General features: G+C 48.7%; 1 protein-coding gene across 1 annotated transcript; it reads left to right on the top strand.

Moving 5' to 3' along the window:
• The first annotated feature begins 702 nt into the window (after nucleotides 1-702).
• LOC109557963 (putative DBH-like monooxygenase protein 2) lies at nucleotides 703-8,488 on the top strand. The gene is made up of 13 exons (XM_019959485.2): nucleotides 703-990; nucleotides 1,859-2,005; nucleotides 3,498-3,659; nucleotides 3,903-3,986; nucleotides 4,825-4,992; nucleotides 5,186-5,288; nucleotides 5,467-5,633; nucleotides 5,946-6,037; nucleotides 6,296-6,392; nucleotides 6,529-6,588; nucleotides 6,814-6,944; nucleotides 7,842-7,956; nucleotides 8,246-8,488. Exons 1-13 carry the CDS (start codon nucleotides 703-705, stop codon nucleotides 8,486-8,488), a joined length of 1,857 nt encoding a protein of 618 aa, XP_019815044.2.
• The last annotated feature ends 6,138 nt before the right edge of the window (nucleotides 8,489-14,626 follow it).

Below are 14,626 nucleotides of genomic sequence, written 5' to 3'. Positions count from 1 at the left end.
CATCTGGAAAGCTGATTATGTCTCCCTCACCTCTACATGTCCTTCCAGGGATTAGTAGTCAAGACTCCTCCGGGAGATGGAAATCGAAGCCTTCCCCTCGCCCCCTGCCAGCACCTCTTCTCCTTCCTGCGCTGTAGGGAGGCTGGAGTCCCACCCCCACTCCCGGTCTGTGCATCACTTCTGGGCAAAGACAAAATAGAAACGCTCATGAAAACTGGGGTGGGGAACATGTGCCAGAGGGCAGAGGGAGGGCTCAGTAAGAACATCCAGGAATACAGGGATGGGGGGCAGGAAGGGAAAGAATGGAGGGAGGCAGAGAGAGAAATAAAGGGAGAGAAGCATTGCAAAAAATAAAAAAAGGAGGGAGAGAAAGTGAGGAAGGGAGAAGCAAAACCTCCTTGATCCCACGGAGTCCCCACGGGCAGGACACTTGCCTCGGGTTGGCAGGGGAGAGCCAGAGTGATTCATTCCAGAGCATTCCATGCCAGGTGCCTACTCCAGGGCAAGAGCACCTTCTCTCTGAACACCTCACACCTCCTGAGTTATGTAAGTGGCTCCACTCTGAACCCAGAGATAATCAGATCAGAGGGGCCCCAGTCTGCCCCTCCCCCGTGGCATGGTGCCTGGCGCAGATGCAGGAGCATATAAGTCCGTACTTCTTGAGTGTCCATCTAAGGAGAGGTGCTCCAGACCCCAGAAGCCATGGCCTGTGCCCTTCTCTCCTGGCTTCTCCTATTTACGGCCCTTGCAACTCCCTCCCAATGCAATCGCCTTGGCCCCATGCCGCGTCTGCGTTATTCCAGGTTTCTAGACCCTTCTAACGCTGTTTTCCTGCGCTGGGACTTTGACTTTGAGGCTGAGATCATCACTTTCGAGCTCCAGGTCCGGACAGCTGGCTGGGTGGGTTTGGGTGTCACAGATCGCTACAGCAGAGCGGGAAGCGACCTGGTTGTCGGAGGCGTCTCGCCTGACGGCAATGTCTATTTCTCGGTGAGTCTGAGGGTGGCTCTCTCCCAAGCATGTTGGGTCTCTTGCTGGGTGGAAGATGACTCTGAATCCAGGAAGGATCCATATTTTCCAAACATATTCGAGCATAGGCCCAGAACACCAGCTGATGGCTGACCTCTCCCTACAGAAATGGTCCGTTGGAGAGGTTGAATCTAGGTCTTCCAGACTGAATGTCCCTACAGTGCCCAGGGAATGGAGGCATTGGACTGAAAGAGAGAGCATCCTGGGCCACAGTCCCAGTGCAGGTCACTGGGGGAGAATCCAAGCTGTTTAGGATACAGTCGTCATCTTCTGTTACCTTTAGGCTGAGAGACCACAACATAAAATAGTCTAGTAATGACGTCAGTGCCCACAATAATAATAGCTTAAATTATTATGCACTTTTGGTTAAGCAGGGGTTGGTCCAAATCTTTGCATATTAAACCTCCCAGCATCACCAGGAAGTAGATGATTATTCTTCCACTTTATGGATGAAGAAGCAGCTCACCTGTCTCCCAGTCTCATTCTGAACTGCATTTATATGGGGAAGGGTCAATGTTAAGAGCCCCCTGAAAAGATGAAGAGCATAGAGCTTTCGGAGAATAAGTGGGTTTTTAAGACTTGGGGATATAGGAACATTAGGATTCGTGGAAATGAGATTTGAAATGGGAGAAGTAAAGCGGGATCAGATACCAGCCTTCCCTCTTCCTCATGAATCCCCCCTTGACGCCATGCTCTGTCCCAGGGGTGAACTATATTGTATATTCTGCTGATTTGGTACCTTAGCGGGGCTAAAGGGACTCAGGCTACTCCAAAGCCGTGAGCACTTAGGGCTCCTGGTTTTCACCCCGTGACCCTCCCTGGGCCCCAGGACCAGCACCTGGTGGATGAAAACACGCTGGAGGAGGATGGGAGCCAGGATGCAGAACTGCAGGGGCTAACAGAAGATGCCGTCTACACCACCATGCGCTTCTCCAGGCCCTTCCGCTCCTGCGACCCTCACGACCAAGACATCACGGTAAAAGAGAGAGGGGAGACGAGCATTTGGTCGCAAGCAGCCTTTCCTCCTGGGTGGTGACATCACCCCAACCTGGAGTGGCCGTGCCCGTCGGGCAGCCAGTCTCGGTTCCCAGGGCCGCCATCTCTCTCAGCATTCCCCAGCATGGCCACCCCCCAATCCTGCCGCCTGTGACTCCACCAGCCCTCTACGGGCCTCCCCCTGACAGCCCATGCCTCCTTCCCTGGCATCGCCTCTTGAAGAACCTTGCCTGATCTCCTTGAACTGCAGGGTGTCTTGAACCACCTGTGGACAGGTGACCACCTGTGGACAGGTGACCACCTGTGACAGCCAACACCTGTGGGCTCAGAGATGGGCTGGGAGAGGGGGTGTGGCTTGCCCAGAATCTCCAACAGGTCAGCCTCTAGGCAGAACCAGAACCCAACTAGTTCTGATCCCTAATCTCAAGCCCTCTCCATTCTGAAACTACAACGTGGCATTCTGGGGAGAGCTCCAAGGAACTCTGGTTCTTTATGTCTCAGCACAGAACAAAATTCAGCAAAAGGCAAAGTGATAGATGAGAAGGGATTTCCTAGAAGAGGACACCCGCTTACATCGGGTGGGTGATAGGGTGCTGCCCCTGAGAACCTAGTGCACTACAGATTTATAATCAAAGGCAAAGTGGGAAGGCGGGGGGAAGACCACCTTCTGCCTCATTCTTGAGTAGACATCACACTTCCATCCTCAGTTCCTCCTCCGCATCAGGTGGGGGAGTTTGCTTGTCTCTACGTGGTCAAGGCAGGACTGTCATGGTGCTATGGAAAAATTGTTTTGGGTCTCAGTACAATGAGGGTCTTTCACTTTCACATGTCACCTTTCCACAAATTACTGTTTTTTGTGTGTGGAGAGAGTATGTCCTAGGTGGTCATTAACTAACTGATCTCACCGGCAGGATGTGTTTCACACCACCATTGTTTTATTGTTTGGGTGCGTGTCTCCTGCTTCTGCTGCAGTTTTGTTGCTAAATAAGCCTCTTTGGCTTTGTGACTAAGTAAACCTGCTTTGGTCAGAGTTCCCTGGTGGCCTATAGGGGCTTCCCTGGTGGCTCAGGTGGTAAAGAATCTGCCTGCGATGCAAGAGGCCCAGGTTCCATCCCTGGGTCCAGAAGATCCCCTAGAGAGAGCACTGGCAACCCACTCCAGTGTTCCTGCCTGGAGAATCCCATGGACAGAGAAGCCTGGCAGGCTCTGGTCCATACCGTTGCAAAGGGTCAAACATGAATGAAGCGACTTAGCATACGCAAACCTGTTTTCTTGAGTAATCTTTAATTCACAGGGGTCTCTCATACTTTTAATCCCTTAGTGGGATTAACTATTTAATCACCCACTTTGTCCCTTCACTCTGTCCCTATCAGTTGCACTGTCAGCCGGTGACTTGTGTCAGTGGTTGGGTGTGGGTGTGTGCAAAGTGCTGCTTGTGGGTGGCAGCACCTGGATGCCCTTGACACCCACAGAGCGACACTGTGAGGGTACTGGCCGCCTACGGCCTGGATGACACCCCAAAGATGGATCGGGAACGTACTTTTGTGAAGTCCATCTTCCTGCTCCAAATCGTCCACCCTGATGATCTCGATGCCCCTGAGGACACCATCATCCATGACTTGGAGATCACTGATGTAAGACCCCCTCCTTCCTGCCCAGTCACCTCCAGCCCCCTCCGTGCCTTCCACTCAATCCAGACCTTCCTCTTGCACCCAATATTCAGTACATTCCTGGAACCCAGGCTCCTCTGACTCCCCTTGGTCCCCGAGGATGGTCAAACTGGCCCTCAAGTGGTCGCCCTTCCCTGACCTGTCCCTTCCCCTGCTTCTCTGGGAGCCTCCCTCCCACCCATTCAGCCTCTGCGTGTCCCCCTCTAGTTCCTCATCCCAGAGGATGACACCACGTACGCCTGCACCTTCCTCCCTCTCCCCATCGTTAGCAAGAAGCACCACATCTACAAGGTACCGTGAACCAGACGACGGGACGTTGTCTAGGTGGTTGAGACAGGCAGTGGGCACGGTTGACTCTGAAGAGGTGTAGGATGAACGTGTCCAGGAGGACCTGGGGGCCAGGCCAGGTCTGGTGGAGGTGGCAGTTCCAGGATTTCCTGAGCCCAGAGCTACAGCTCCCAGCACTGTTTTACCCATGTCCCATGGTGCAGCAGTGATTTTGATGATTGTCATTAGTTACTAAGTTCCTGCAAAGACCAAAGGATGAGCCCTACCCTGGGCCAAGAAATGTGTTCTTTTAGCCCTGGAGGAAGTGCAGGTTGGTGGGCGGGGCGTGGGGTGGGGGTGGGGACACGTGGCCAAAGGCTGTCAGGTCGGCAAAGTGTGGCTAGAGGAGACTCGGGTCGGTCACCTGATTTCACATTTGAGTGATTACAGTTTTGATTGAATAAATGAAAGTGTGGCCTTATCGTGAATGGCCAAAGTGTGCGAGCCATGGTTTTCTTTAGAGCATGACTCCAGTAAGCTGTGGCCACATGCTCAGATATAGGGAACTGATGAGGTTATTAAAGGAAAATCGGAAGTCTTGGGATATTCCTGGCTAGACCTGTGCTGTGTTCTCAGGAAAGGGTTTTAAAAAGAATGAGGGCTGAGAGAGGAGTCAGGTGGAGTGCCAGGGAAATCACAGGTTGGGGAAGGAGGAAACAGAGGAAATGGAAGAGGGGTAGAGACGTGGGCATAGTTTTATTAATATTTGGGGAAAAGAAAGCAAGGTTGGGGTGGGGGCTCGAGGGATAAGGACTTGACCTGGAAGATCTTGACTGTGCTGTGTCTTGCATCCGGTGCCCAGTTCGAGCCCAAGTTGGTCCAACACAAGGAGACGATTGTGCACCACATCCTGGTGTACGCCTGTGGCAATGCCAGCGCTCTCCCCACGGGCATCAGCGACTGCTATGGGGCCGACCCCGCCTTCTCCCTCTGCACACAGGTCATCGTGGGCTGGGCTGTCGGGGGCACAGTGAGTCTGTGTGATGAGGGAAATTGGTGGCTAAGGGGACATGTGTGGTCAGGCAATGGGGATTGGTGGATGGGTGGAAGATGGAGACAAGGGAGGTCTGGGATGGAGGCGAGAAGACACGGGTGAGCCCCTGGGGGTCCCCAGCATCTACTTCCCAGCCATTCTTGCTGCCAAACCTCCCTCCTTCCACCAGAGTTACCAGTTTCCAGATGACGTGGGCATCTCTATTGGGACGCCCTTGGACCCCCAGTGGATCCGCCTGGAGATTCATTACAGCAATTTTCACAATCTGCCTGGTGAGCCTCTAGAGCATTTATGGAAGCGCCTGTGGATGGGGCTGGCTGAGTCCTCTAGGCACTGATGCAGGAGGCCTGCTGACTCCTGCTCGCAGCCCCTCCCTTGCCTTCCCAGGCCTCTTTCTCCACAGCCTGTGACCCGTTCCCCGCCTCCTCTGATCGGTCCCGCCTGCCCCAGGTCTGTACGACTCCTCAGGGATCCGAGTATACTACACCGCACACCTGCGCAAGTTTGACATGGGCGTCCTGCAGCTGGGCGTCTTCACTTTCCCCATCCACTTCATCCCCCCCGGCGCCGAGTCCTTCATGTCCTACGGACTGTGTAAGACGGAGAAGTTTGAAGAGGTGAAGCCAGAAGGTGTTCCCCCCACCGCCCACTTCCCCTGAGATTCCCCGTTCCCAATCATAGATCTAGTGTGATCCACCAGCGTGCAGCCCGAGTCCCCAAGCCGGAGAAGGGCCACCACCTGGTCCTTTGGGCAATTGACCCAACCTGGCTGGTGCAGGGGAGGCGGGAGTCATGGCTGGGCCAGGAGGCCCAGCAGAGACTAAAGGGGTATGTTCCAGTCTTCAGAGGAAGGTGTCAGATAGTAAAGGAGGAAACCAAAGAGCAGAGGAGAGTTCCTAACGGACCAGGTGGTCTCCTCCCTGCCACAGATGAACGGGGCTCCAGTGCCCAATATCCAGGTCTTTGGCTACCTGCTCCACACCCACTTGGCTGGCCGTGCTATACAGGCGGTGCAGTACAGGTAAGAAAGACACAGATTGGAAGCACTCCCTTCTGTGTTTGGAAATAAATTTTAGGAACAGTTGTTTATTCTGCAGCGTGAGGTTGGAGCAGGAGAAGCAAGAACTGTTCCTGGAGTAGAGATGATGGAGGATGGAGGTTTTTGTTTTACAGGCTATCTGTGCCCACAGAACGAGCCCACATGCTGCTGCTTTGTTGACAGACCCCCCTCCCCGCACCGGCCTCACCTTACTCCTCTCCCCACGTTGTCTCCCTCCAGAAACGGAACTCAACTCCGCATAATCTGTAAAGATGATGCCTACGACTTCAACCTACAGGAGACTCGAGATTTACCTTATCGAGTGGTGATCAAGCCGGTGCGAGCCGGGCTGGGGGAGGCATGGCTGACATCTGGAGAAGGCAGGATCAGCACTTGTTATTGTTAGCCAAGAGGTCTAAGGCTGGACCGGTCCTTCTGCCTCTTACTTTCAGCGTTTGTTTCTCTCTGCACAGGGGGATGAATTGCTGGTAGAGTGTCGCTACCAGACGCTGGACCGCGACTCCTTGACATTTGTAAGTACCCATCTCCCCACCGTGGTTAATGACAATAAGCCTCAGAATAGCTTTACCCCTGGTCTTGGCTATCCCATGACTCAGATGATTCCAGTTGAAACCCGTTTCTTTCTCCAATGGTTAGGGTTGCTCTCACATCCCATGACTATAAGATGGGTACCAGGATTCGCATTTTCTCAGTCAGTGACTCACTAAGATTGTCGCTAGCTCTCTCTTCTTCTCCAGGGGGGTCCCAGCACCATCAATGAGATGTGCCTCATCTTTTTCTTCTACTATCCCCGAAACAACGTCTCCAGCTGCCAGGGGTACCCTGACATCATCTACGTGGCCCACGAGCTGGGGGAGGAGGTATCAGAGTGAGTCATCCTGGAAGATAAGATCAAGACTGACTTCTAGAAGTTAGATCACTTGTGTGCAAAGTATTTGCCTTTTTCTCATGTATTTACCTGCTTCGAACACTGTTTGCTTTCAAGGAATGACTTTTAATTGGGGCTTTCCAGGTGGTGCAGTGGTAAAGATTCTGTCTGCCAATGCAGGAAACACAAGAGATGCGATTTCAGCTCCTGGATTGGGAAGATCCACTGGAGTAGGAAATGGCAACCCATTCTAATATTCTTGCCTGGACAATCCCATGGACAGAGGAACCTGGCAGGCTACAGTTCACAGGGTCGCAAACAGTCAGACATGACTGAGCAACTTTCACTTTTCATACATTAATAATTTTAATGCATAATCATTGACTAATGTAATGCCTTCACCATGATACTTATCAAGACCTATCGAGTTCATGGAGTCACAAAGAGTTGGAAATGACTGAGCACGCATGCAGTAACCTTTTAATTACTTGGGACTAAGGTCCTCCCTGAGGCTCTGATGAAAATGCTGAAGCTCCTTTCCAAGAAAAATGCACATATTTGCAAACACATTCCATTTCACAGACAATTTCAGGACATGTATAGGTTCCCATAAGTCATCCCATCAACCTTCTTGGACTTCATGGTCCCCAGATCAAGAAACACTTCTTTAAAAGAGTCAGCACTTCCTCTTTTTCACTTTTAAAAAATTCTCATCTCTAATTCTGATGATTTCACCTTCTGCCATGCTCACGGTTGTCTTACTGAGTTGTAAGACATTCCTTATGGTTTACGCCGATATCGAACTGATGCTAACAAAAGTGAGGCTACTTTTTACACATTTTGGCAAAGCTTTAAGTCACCCCTGAACTAGTGTCTGCTCTTTCTGCCCATTGGCAGCTCCATGGAGGGCATGATGGCCATGAGCAATGTGGAGTGGACCCCGGAGAGCATTAAGAAGGTTGAGAAGGCCTGCAAGGAGGCCCAGCAGACAGTGATAATAAAGACCATTGATGTAAGTGTCCCAGGAGACACTGCGCTCTCAGGGTTAGGGCTAAAGGAGTGAGGGATGGTTTGGATGAAAGAAAAGAGGAGAAAGGGGGTGTGGATGACAATGGCAGGAATGCTGGATCAGAGAAGAAGCTGAGCGAGCAGAGGAGGGCTGATGCTGCTCTGGGTGTGGGTGGGCATCTCCCAGTCAGCCTGTGAGGCTGCAGGGACTGGGGGTGACCAAGGAAGGTCTTAGAAGATGAAAGGAGGTGGGGGCGCTTCTAGTTTCACCCTTTTTCCTCCTTCTTCTGCAGGAGCTAGTGGAAAACACAACAGGCTGGATTCAGGACATCAACCCTACTCCCCGGGGTCCTTGTTTGGAGTCCTCTGGAGGCAAAGTGGAACCCCAGGACAAAACCCCTGCAGGCTTCAGGGCGGCCCCCATTGTCCTCTCAAGGGCCAGCAGTGCCACCCTGAGGTGCCTCCCCCTGGCCGCCCTCTTGTTTGGGCAGGGGGCCCTGTCTTGGCTCCTTGCCACCCTGCAGTCTGGAATCTGATACCGCCTCCTCAGCTACATACTTAGCCCCCTTCCCTGGTCATACCTCCCCTTATCGTCACACAAACTCCCCCTTGGCCCCCAAAGTCCCCATCTGTGCCCCTTCCCATGACCTCAGTCATGACTGGAGGCCTGGGCATGGCACAGAGACCACAGAGCCTGTCCCATGACAAGCTTGACAATCCATCCTTCAAAGCATCCTAGAAGCACTGGTAGGACCACACGTCCTCTAACGAAATCTGAATTCAAGGCTGAGTGAGGGACTGGGTCTCTGAGCAGTCCGGTACCCAGGCTCACTCAAGGAGATGCTATGTGGGGAGGAGCGTGCTTGAATGCGTAGAGGGAGCCCTGTAAACTCTCCTCAGCTCATGCTGGCCCTGGAGGGGCTCCTGTTTCTCTTTTCTGCTGACAGCTTTGTCCAACCCTCCCTGTGAGGCAGAGGCAGCCACATGTGTGCTTCTTGTGGTGAAGGGAGAGGCTCTGTTTATAAGGGACAAAGTTTAAGGCTCCAAATTAAACAGAATTCAAATCACTTCCCAGTGCCATCTCTTTCCTTTGAGCCTTTGGTCCAGGTGAAGCAGCTACCACTAAGGTGGTCTCTTAAAGGCCTAGGCTGAGGCATCCAGAGGGCATCTGAGGATCCGGTTGCCCCAAACACAGCTTCTAATGCATCGTTCGCTTGCCTCAATTGTGCCTTGACTGCCAGGTGATCTTTAGTTCCTCAATATGTATCACATTCTCAACACTCAGATCACCAGGTGTCAAGAGCCTGCTTGCCCAGGGAGGCTGACCTGGGCTCTGAAAACAGGTCGAGGGCATGCCAGCCTGTGAATTGCCTTAGAGATCTGGTCTCTAAATTTCTTGCCGCTGCTTGAGTTCATGTGTGTGCATGCCAAGTCGCTTCAGTCATGTCCAACTCTGTGCAACCCTATGGACCATAGCCAGCTGCACTCCTCTGTCCGTGGGGTTCTCTGGATAAGAATACTGGAGTGGGTTTCCAAGAAAAGCAGAAAACATGGCTTACCCGAAGCCAGAGTTCACTACTGGGCTTTGCTGTGGTCACTATTCAAGGGAAATGGAGGCTTTTCTTTAAGTAATAATATTAAAACATGGTTAAGGCCCTTTGGCAGTAGTTTGAGGTCCACAAATTACTTTCTACAGCATGAAGAAACACACAGATCAAAACTAATCTAGACTGAAACTTAAACAATCAAAACAGACCTTTTGGGCATCACCCTGGTGGCCCAGTGGCTAAGACTCTGCACTCCCATTGCAGGCGGCCTGGGTTCAATCTCTCCTTAGGGAAACAGATTTCATCCCACATGATGCAACTGAAGATCCATAGTACCACAACTAAGACCTGGAGCAAACAAATAAATAAACATTAAACAAAAGCAAAACAGACCTTTTTTCTCTGGTCTGCCCAATTCACAAAAAAGTCTGACCTTTCTATTCAAAACTGTGTTACTTCAAGCGCCCCCACCCCCAACCCCTGCAAACAAATTCTTCCACCCTCGATCTTTCAGATAAAAACAAAAAGAAAATAGAAGAACCTCCTGGATGGGTTTCTGATGTCAAACCTCAGTCTGTGCTGCAGCCTTATTCTCAGGTCTGTCCTGATAAGTTCAAGTCAGCTGAGCGACCTCCCCAGAGTTCTGCAGTCAGAATCTTCCAGTGCTTCATCTGTCCAGCCCAGAGACTGGTGCACATCCCTCACACTATTGCACTCCTCTGTACCCACTTTAGTTTTCCTTCTTTCATTTTATTTTCCTCTCCATCTCCTGATCTCAGCATTTAGTCATCATGTACATATTCACTGAGCACCACCTGTGAGCTTGACATTAGGTCAGAATAGGAGCTACTGAAATGAACAGGAAATGGACAGCACTACCTTCCCTGCCCCTCTGCCCCACCCTTGTGGAGCTGTGATCAAACTTCTAGGAGCCCTTGGCTGGCCATTTTTTCCTTGGGTTCAGGGCACACTCCTCTAAGCCTTTCCTAGTACATGGACCATTTCTCCCCATTGACTGCCTCCAGAGAGAAACTATAATTTATATTAACTTATGGATAGTGACGTGCTTCTATATTTAAAGGGGATGCATTTATCTTATGCATATGTATTATACCGGGGTCTTTGTGGCTTAGCTGGTAAAGAATCCACCTGCAATGTGGGAGACCTGGGTTTGATCCCTGGGTTGGGAAGGTCCCGTGGAGAAGGGAAAGGCTACCCACTCCAGTATTCTGGCCTGGAGAATCCCATGGACTGTATAATCTGTGGGGTCGCAAAGAGTGGGACACAACTGAGAGACTTTCACTTTTAGACAGTACAGAGAAGCTTGGCATGCTGCAGTCCATGGGGTCTCAAAGAGTCGGACATGACTGGGCGATGGAACGTTAGACAATACTGCTGGGAATTATATGACCTCAAGTTTTTTTTTTTTCCAATTTATATTTTTTGTAACTATTTCCAGAAAGCCTAATGATATACTCCAAATAGATGGGCTCAGTGTTGAGGTAGAAAAGGATGACCCCTACTTCCTCTTTAGAACATCTTGGTACTTGGGTGTCTGTCACATCTCACCCCTCAGTTGGTCTCTAAGTTCAGGTCAGTTCTGAGTGACTCTGAGACTGTAACTTTTTTTCCATCTTACCTCCTCTACTCAAAACTCCATCTTAAATGTGGAGGGTAAATAAATTATTTATTCCCTCATTGCTTTTTCGTGTGTGAAGACAAGAGGTGTATGCGTGCTAAGTTGCTTCAGTCACGTCCGACTCTTTGTGACCCTATGGGCTGTAGCCCACTGGGCTCCTCTGTCTGTGGGATTCTCCAAGCGAGGATACTAGAGTGGGTTGCCATGCCCCCCTCCAGGGGACCCTCCTGACCCAGGGATCAAACCTGCATCTCCTTGTGTCTCCTGCATTGGCAGGAGGGTTCTTTACCACTGGAGCTACCTGGGAAGCCCTAGAAGACAAGAGGGCCCATAATGTTTACAAGGATTCTGGTCTTTCCCGTGGAATAATATTTTGATACAATTTCAAATTTATCATCACCAGAATTCCCATAAGCCCTTTAAACGAGCTTTATGCATTTACATTTTGCCCTGTTTCTCTCTCCTTCTCTCTCCTCTCTTGCCATCTCTTCTCTTTTTCTCTGCTCCTTGCCCCTACCCCCACTACCCACTTCTTTGTCCTTCCCCTGGCTTTTTGTCTTCCTCTCCTTCATGAAGTTGATAACTTAGTTTGTTACTCCTGTTTGCTAGAGTTCTCATCACATCTCAATTCCTGCTATACATAGCTGAGATTGAGCAAGAAAGCTTCTCAACTCCATTGCTCCCCCACCCCAGTGGCTGCCAACCTTGATGGCATGTTAGAGTCATCCGGGTGATGGGGGCAGCGTCCAGGCATTAGCATCCATCATTACACTCTCCAGGTGTTCCCAATATGCACCTGAGCTTGAGGACCACTGAACCAGAAGTTCCACTGCTCTTAACTAGTCAACTTCCTGAATGGGCAGGAATCCCACTCTGGCTTCACATGTTGGGGTGACAGCACAAGGGCTGACCAGTCTGAGTGAACACCAGCAATGAGGAGCCCTGGAAGCTCCCTGAATTCCAAGAGCTAGACCTTTAATTGCTAGATTGTGAGGGCGTATGGGGATCTCAGAGAAGGGGTGCATGTGGGGGACTCAGGGAAGTGGCTACTTACTAAACATCACTCAAAAAATAAATAGCACTGAAACATGTATACTATCATATGTGAAACAGATCACCAGCCCAGGTTCGATGCATGAGACAGGGTGCTCAGGGCTGGTGCACTGGGATGACCCTGAGGGATGAGATGAGGAGGGAGGTGGGAGGGGGGTTCAGGATGGGGAACACATGTATACCCATGGCTGATTCATGTCAATGTATGGCAAAAACCACTACAGTGTTGTAAAGTAATTAGCCTCCAATTAAAATAAATTAATTAATTAAAAAAATAAATAGCAAAGAAAGAAGAGCCCTTATAATGCCAAGTAACAAATACAGAAAAAAATGTGAAGTTAGAAAATCACCATTTAATAAATTCATAGTAATAATTGAATCAGATAAGAATCATCAATAGATGGTGATAAAAACTACTAGAAGAGGAACAAGATAGCTACATAGCCTCAAAGTATCTCCACATAATATAGCTATTCATTATGATGAGAAAAAGTTGTAACTTTCCCATGGAGAGGACTGAGAGTCACCACTTCCACCAAGTCAGCCAGTTGGCATCACCAATCATGGACAAACATCACTTACCTCCTGACAGGAATACCAGCAAGGACATAACATCAATCCTATGTTATATCTGTCCAAGAAATATACAACCTCAATATAATCATGAGAAAGTATTAGACAAACCCCCAGTGAGGAATATTCTACAGAGATCTGACTTGTAATCATCAAAATCAAAGAAGAAAAAGAGGGGCTGAGGAACAGTTCCACAGTAGAGAAGACTGAAAAACAAAAAAAATTCTATTAAGCAAATGCAACATGTGTGCCTTGTCATTATTCTTGTTTAGGTTTTTTTCCTTTCTTTTTCAAAATGTTTTTGGCTGTGCCACAAGACATGCAGGATCTTAGTTTCCCAACCAGGGATTGAACCCATGTCCACGTCAGTGGACACCCACTGGACCGCCAGGGAAGTCCGTGTGTAGTGTTCTTTATAAAGAACATTATTGGGGTGATTGGCAAAATTTGACTAATGTCTCTGCATCATATGGTGGCACTGTATGAATATCAACTTTCTGACTTGTCTGATTATATTGTGATTATGTGAGAATATGTCCTTGTGTTTTAGGAAATTTATACTAAAGCATTTTGTGATGTTGAGACATTGTGTCTACAACTCTCAAATTACACAGGTGCGTGTGTGTCTAAGTATGTGTGTGTGTGAGAGAGAGTAAACATGGTACATAATATACAATTTGTGGATGATATTTGGGAAAACCGGGTGAAGAGGATAGTGAAGGTCTTTAGCTATTTTTGCAACTTTTCTCCAAGCTTATTTCAAAACAAAAATGTTAATTTTTTAAAAAATAAATAAGCATGAGATCTACACAAAGAGAGTATGAAAATGGAGCAAAAGAAAATTTTAAAGACACATAAAGCGTTAGCTAGAAAAAAATTCAATTTAGAAAAATGCCAGCTTTTCTAAGCAAGAGATTTTGACTACTGTGAGAAAAAGTTTAAATAGATATAAGAAGACTCAAGGGATTATATAATCATCATAATAAAACTTTGTATAGTGTCTTACAGAATGAAAATGCATTTCCAATGTTGACTCAACCTTGTAGATGAGGAAACTGAGACAAGTAAAAGACAGTGGTGTCCACCTGAAGCAGTCGTCCCTGGACCAGTCTGTACAGGTGGTGCTTCTAGAACTGGTCCAATGAAGGCGACCGTGCATTTTAGAAGTAAGCATAGGTGTCATCTTAAGACCATGACGACTAAGGCGTCGTCAAAGCCTAACGCTCAGAAGCAGCAAGCTAATGCTCTCTTTCACCCCTTGCGTCTCCCAGCTTTCTGAACCTGGTTCCAGGACCACATCTTGTACATGGACTGGAGTTTCAATTCTCAAGTTTCTTCAAATGTCTGAAGTAAGGCCAGATTGTCTTTTTTTTTTTCTGTTTTTGTTGTTGTTGCTTATGTGATCATGATTTTTTATTTTATTAAAAACTTTATTTTTTATTGGAGTCTAGTTGATTAACAATAGTATGTTAATTTCCGGTATAGTGCAAAGTGATTCAATTATACATATGCGTGTATCTATTCTTTTTAAAATTCTTTTCCCATTCAGGTTATTAAAGAATATTGAGCAGAGTTCCCTTTGCTGTACAGTAGGACTTGTTGGTTGTCTGTTCTAAATATAGCTCTGTATTTGTTGGTTTGGGCTGTTGTTCTTTTTTCAGGAGCACTTACCTTTTCAAAATTCCATACTTATAATTACAATCCATTTATATACACAATGGGATTGAAGTCCAGTAACTAGAGAACTATGGTTGTTTGAACAAATTCCTCTTCAGTGTTTCAAGTCCCAAGGGCTTCAAAAAAAAAAAAAAGTGAGGCCTTTGGCCAATGAATCTGCCCCCGTGTGGCAGCCTGGCCATAGG

This window comes from Bos indicus, chromosome 4, assembly GCF_029378745.1.
Source record: "Bos indicus isolate NIAB-ARS_2022 breed Sahiwal x Tharparkar chromosome 4, NIAB-ARS_B.indTharparkar_mat_pri_1.0, whole genome shotgun sequence".
Classification (NCBI taxonomy): domain Eukaryota; kingdom Metazoa; phylum Chordata; class Mammalia; order Artiodactyla; family Bovidae; genus Bos; species Bos indicus.
Note: the sequence above shows the minus strand (reverse complement) of the source record. Positions and strands in the feature narration are given on the sequence as shown.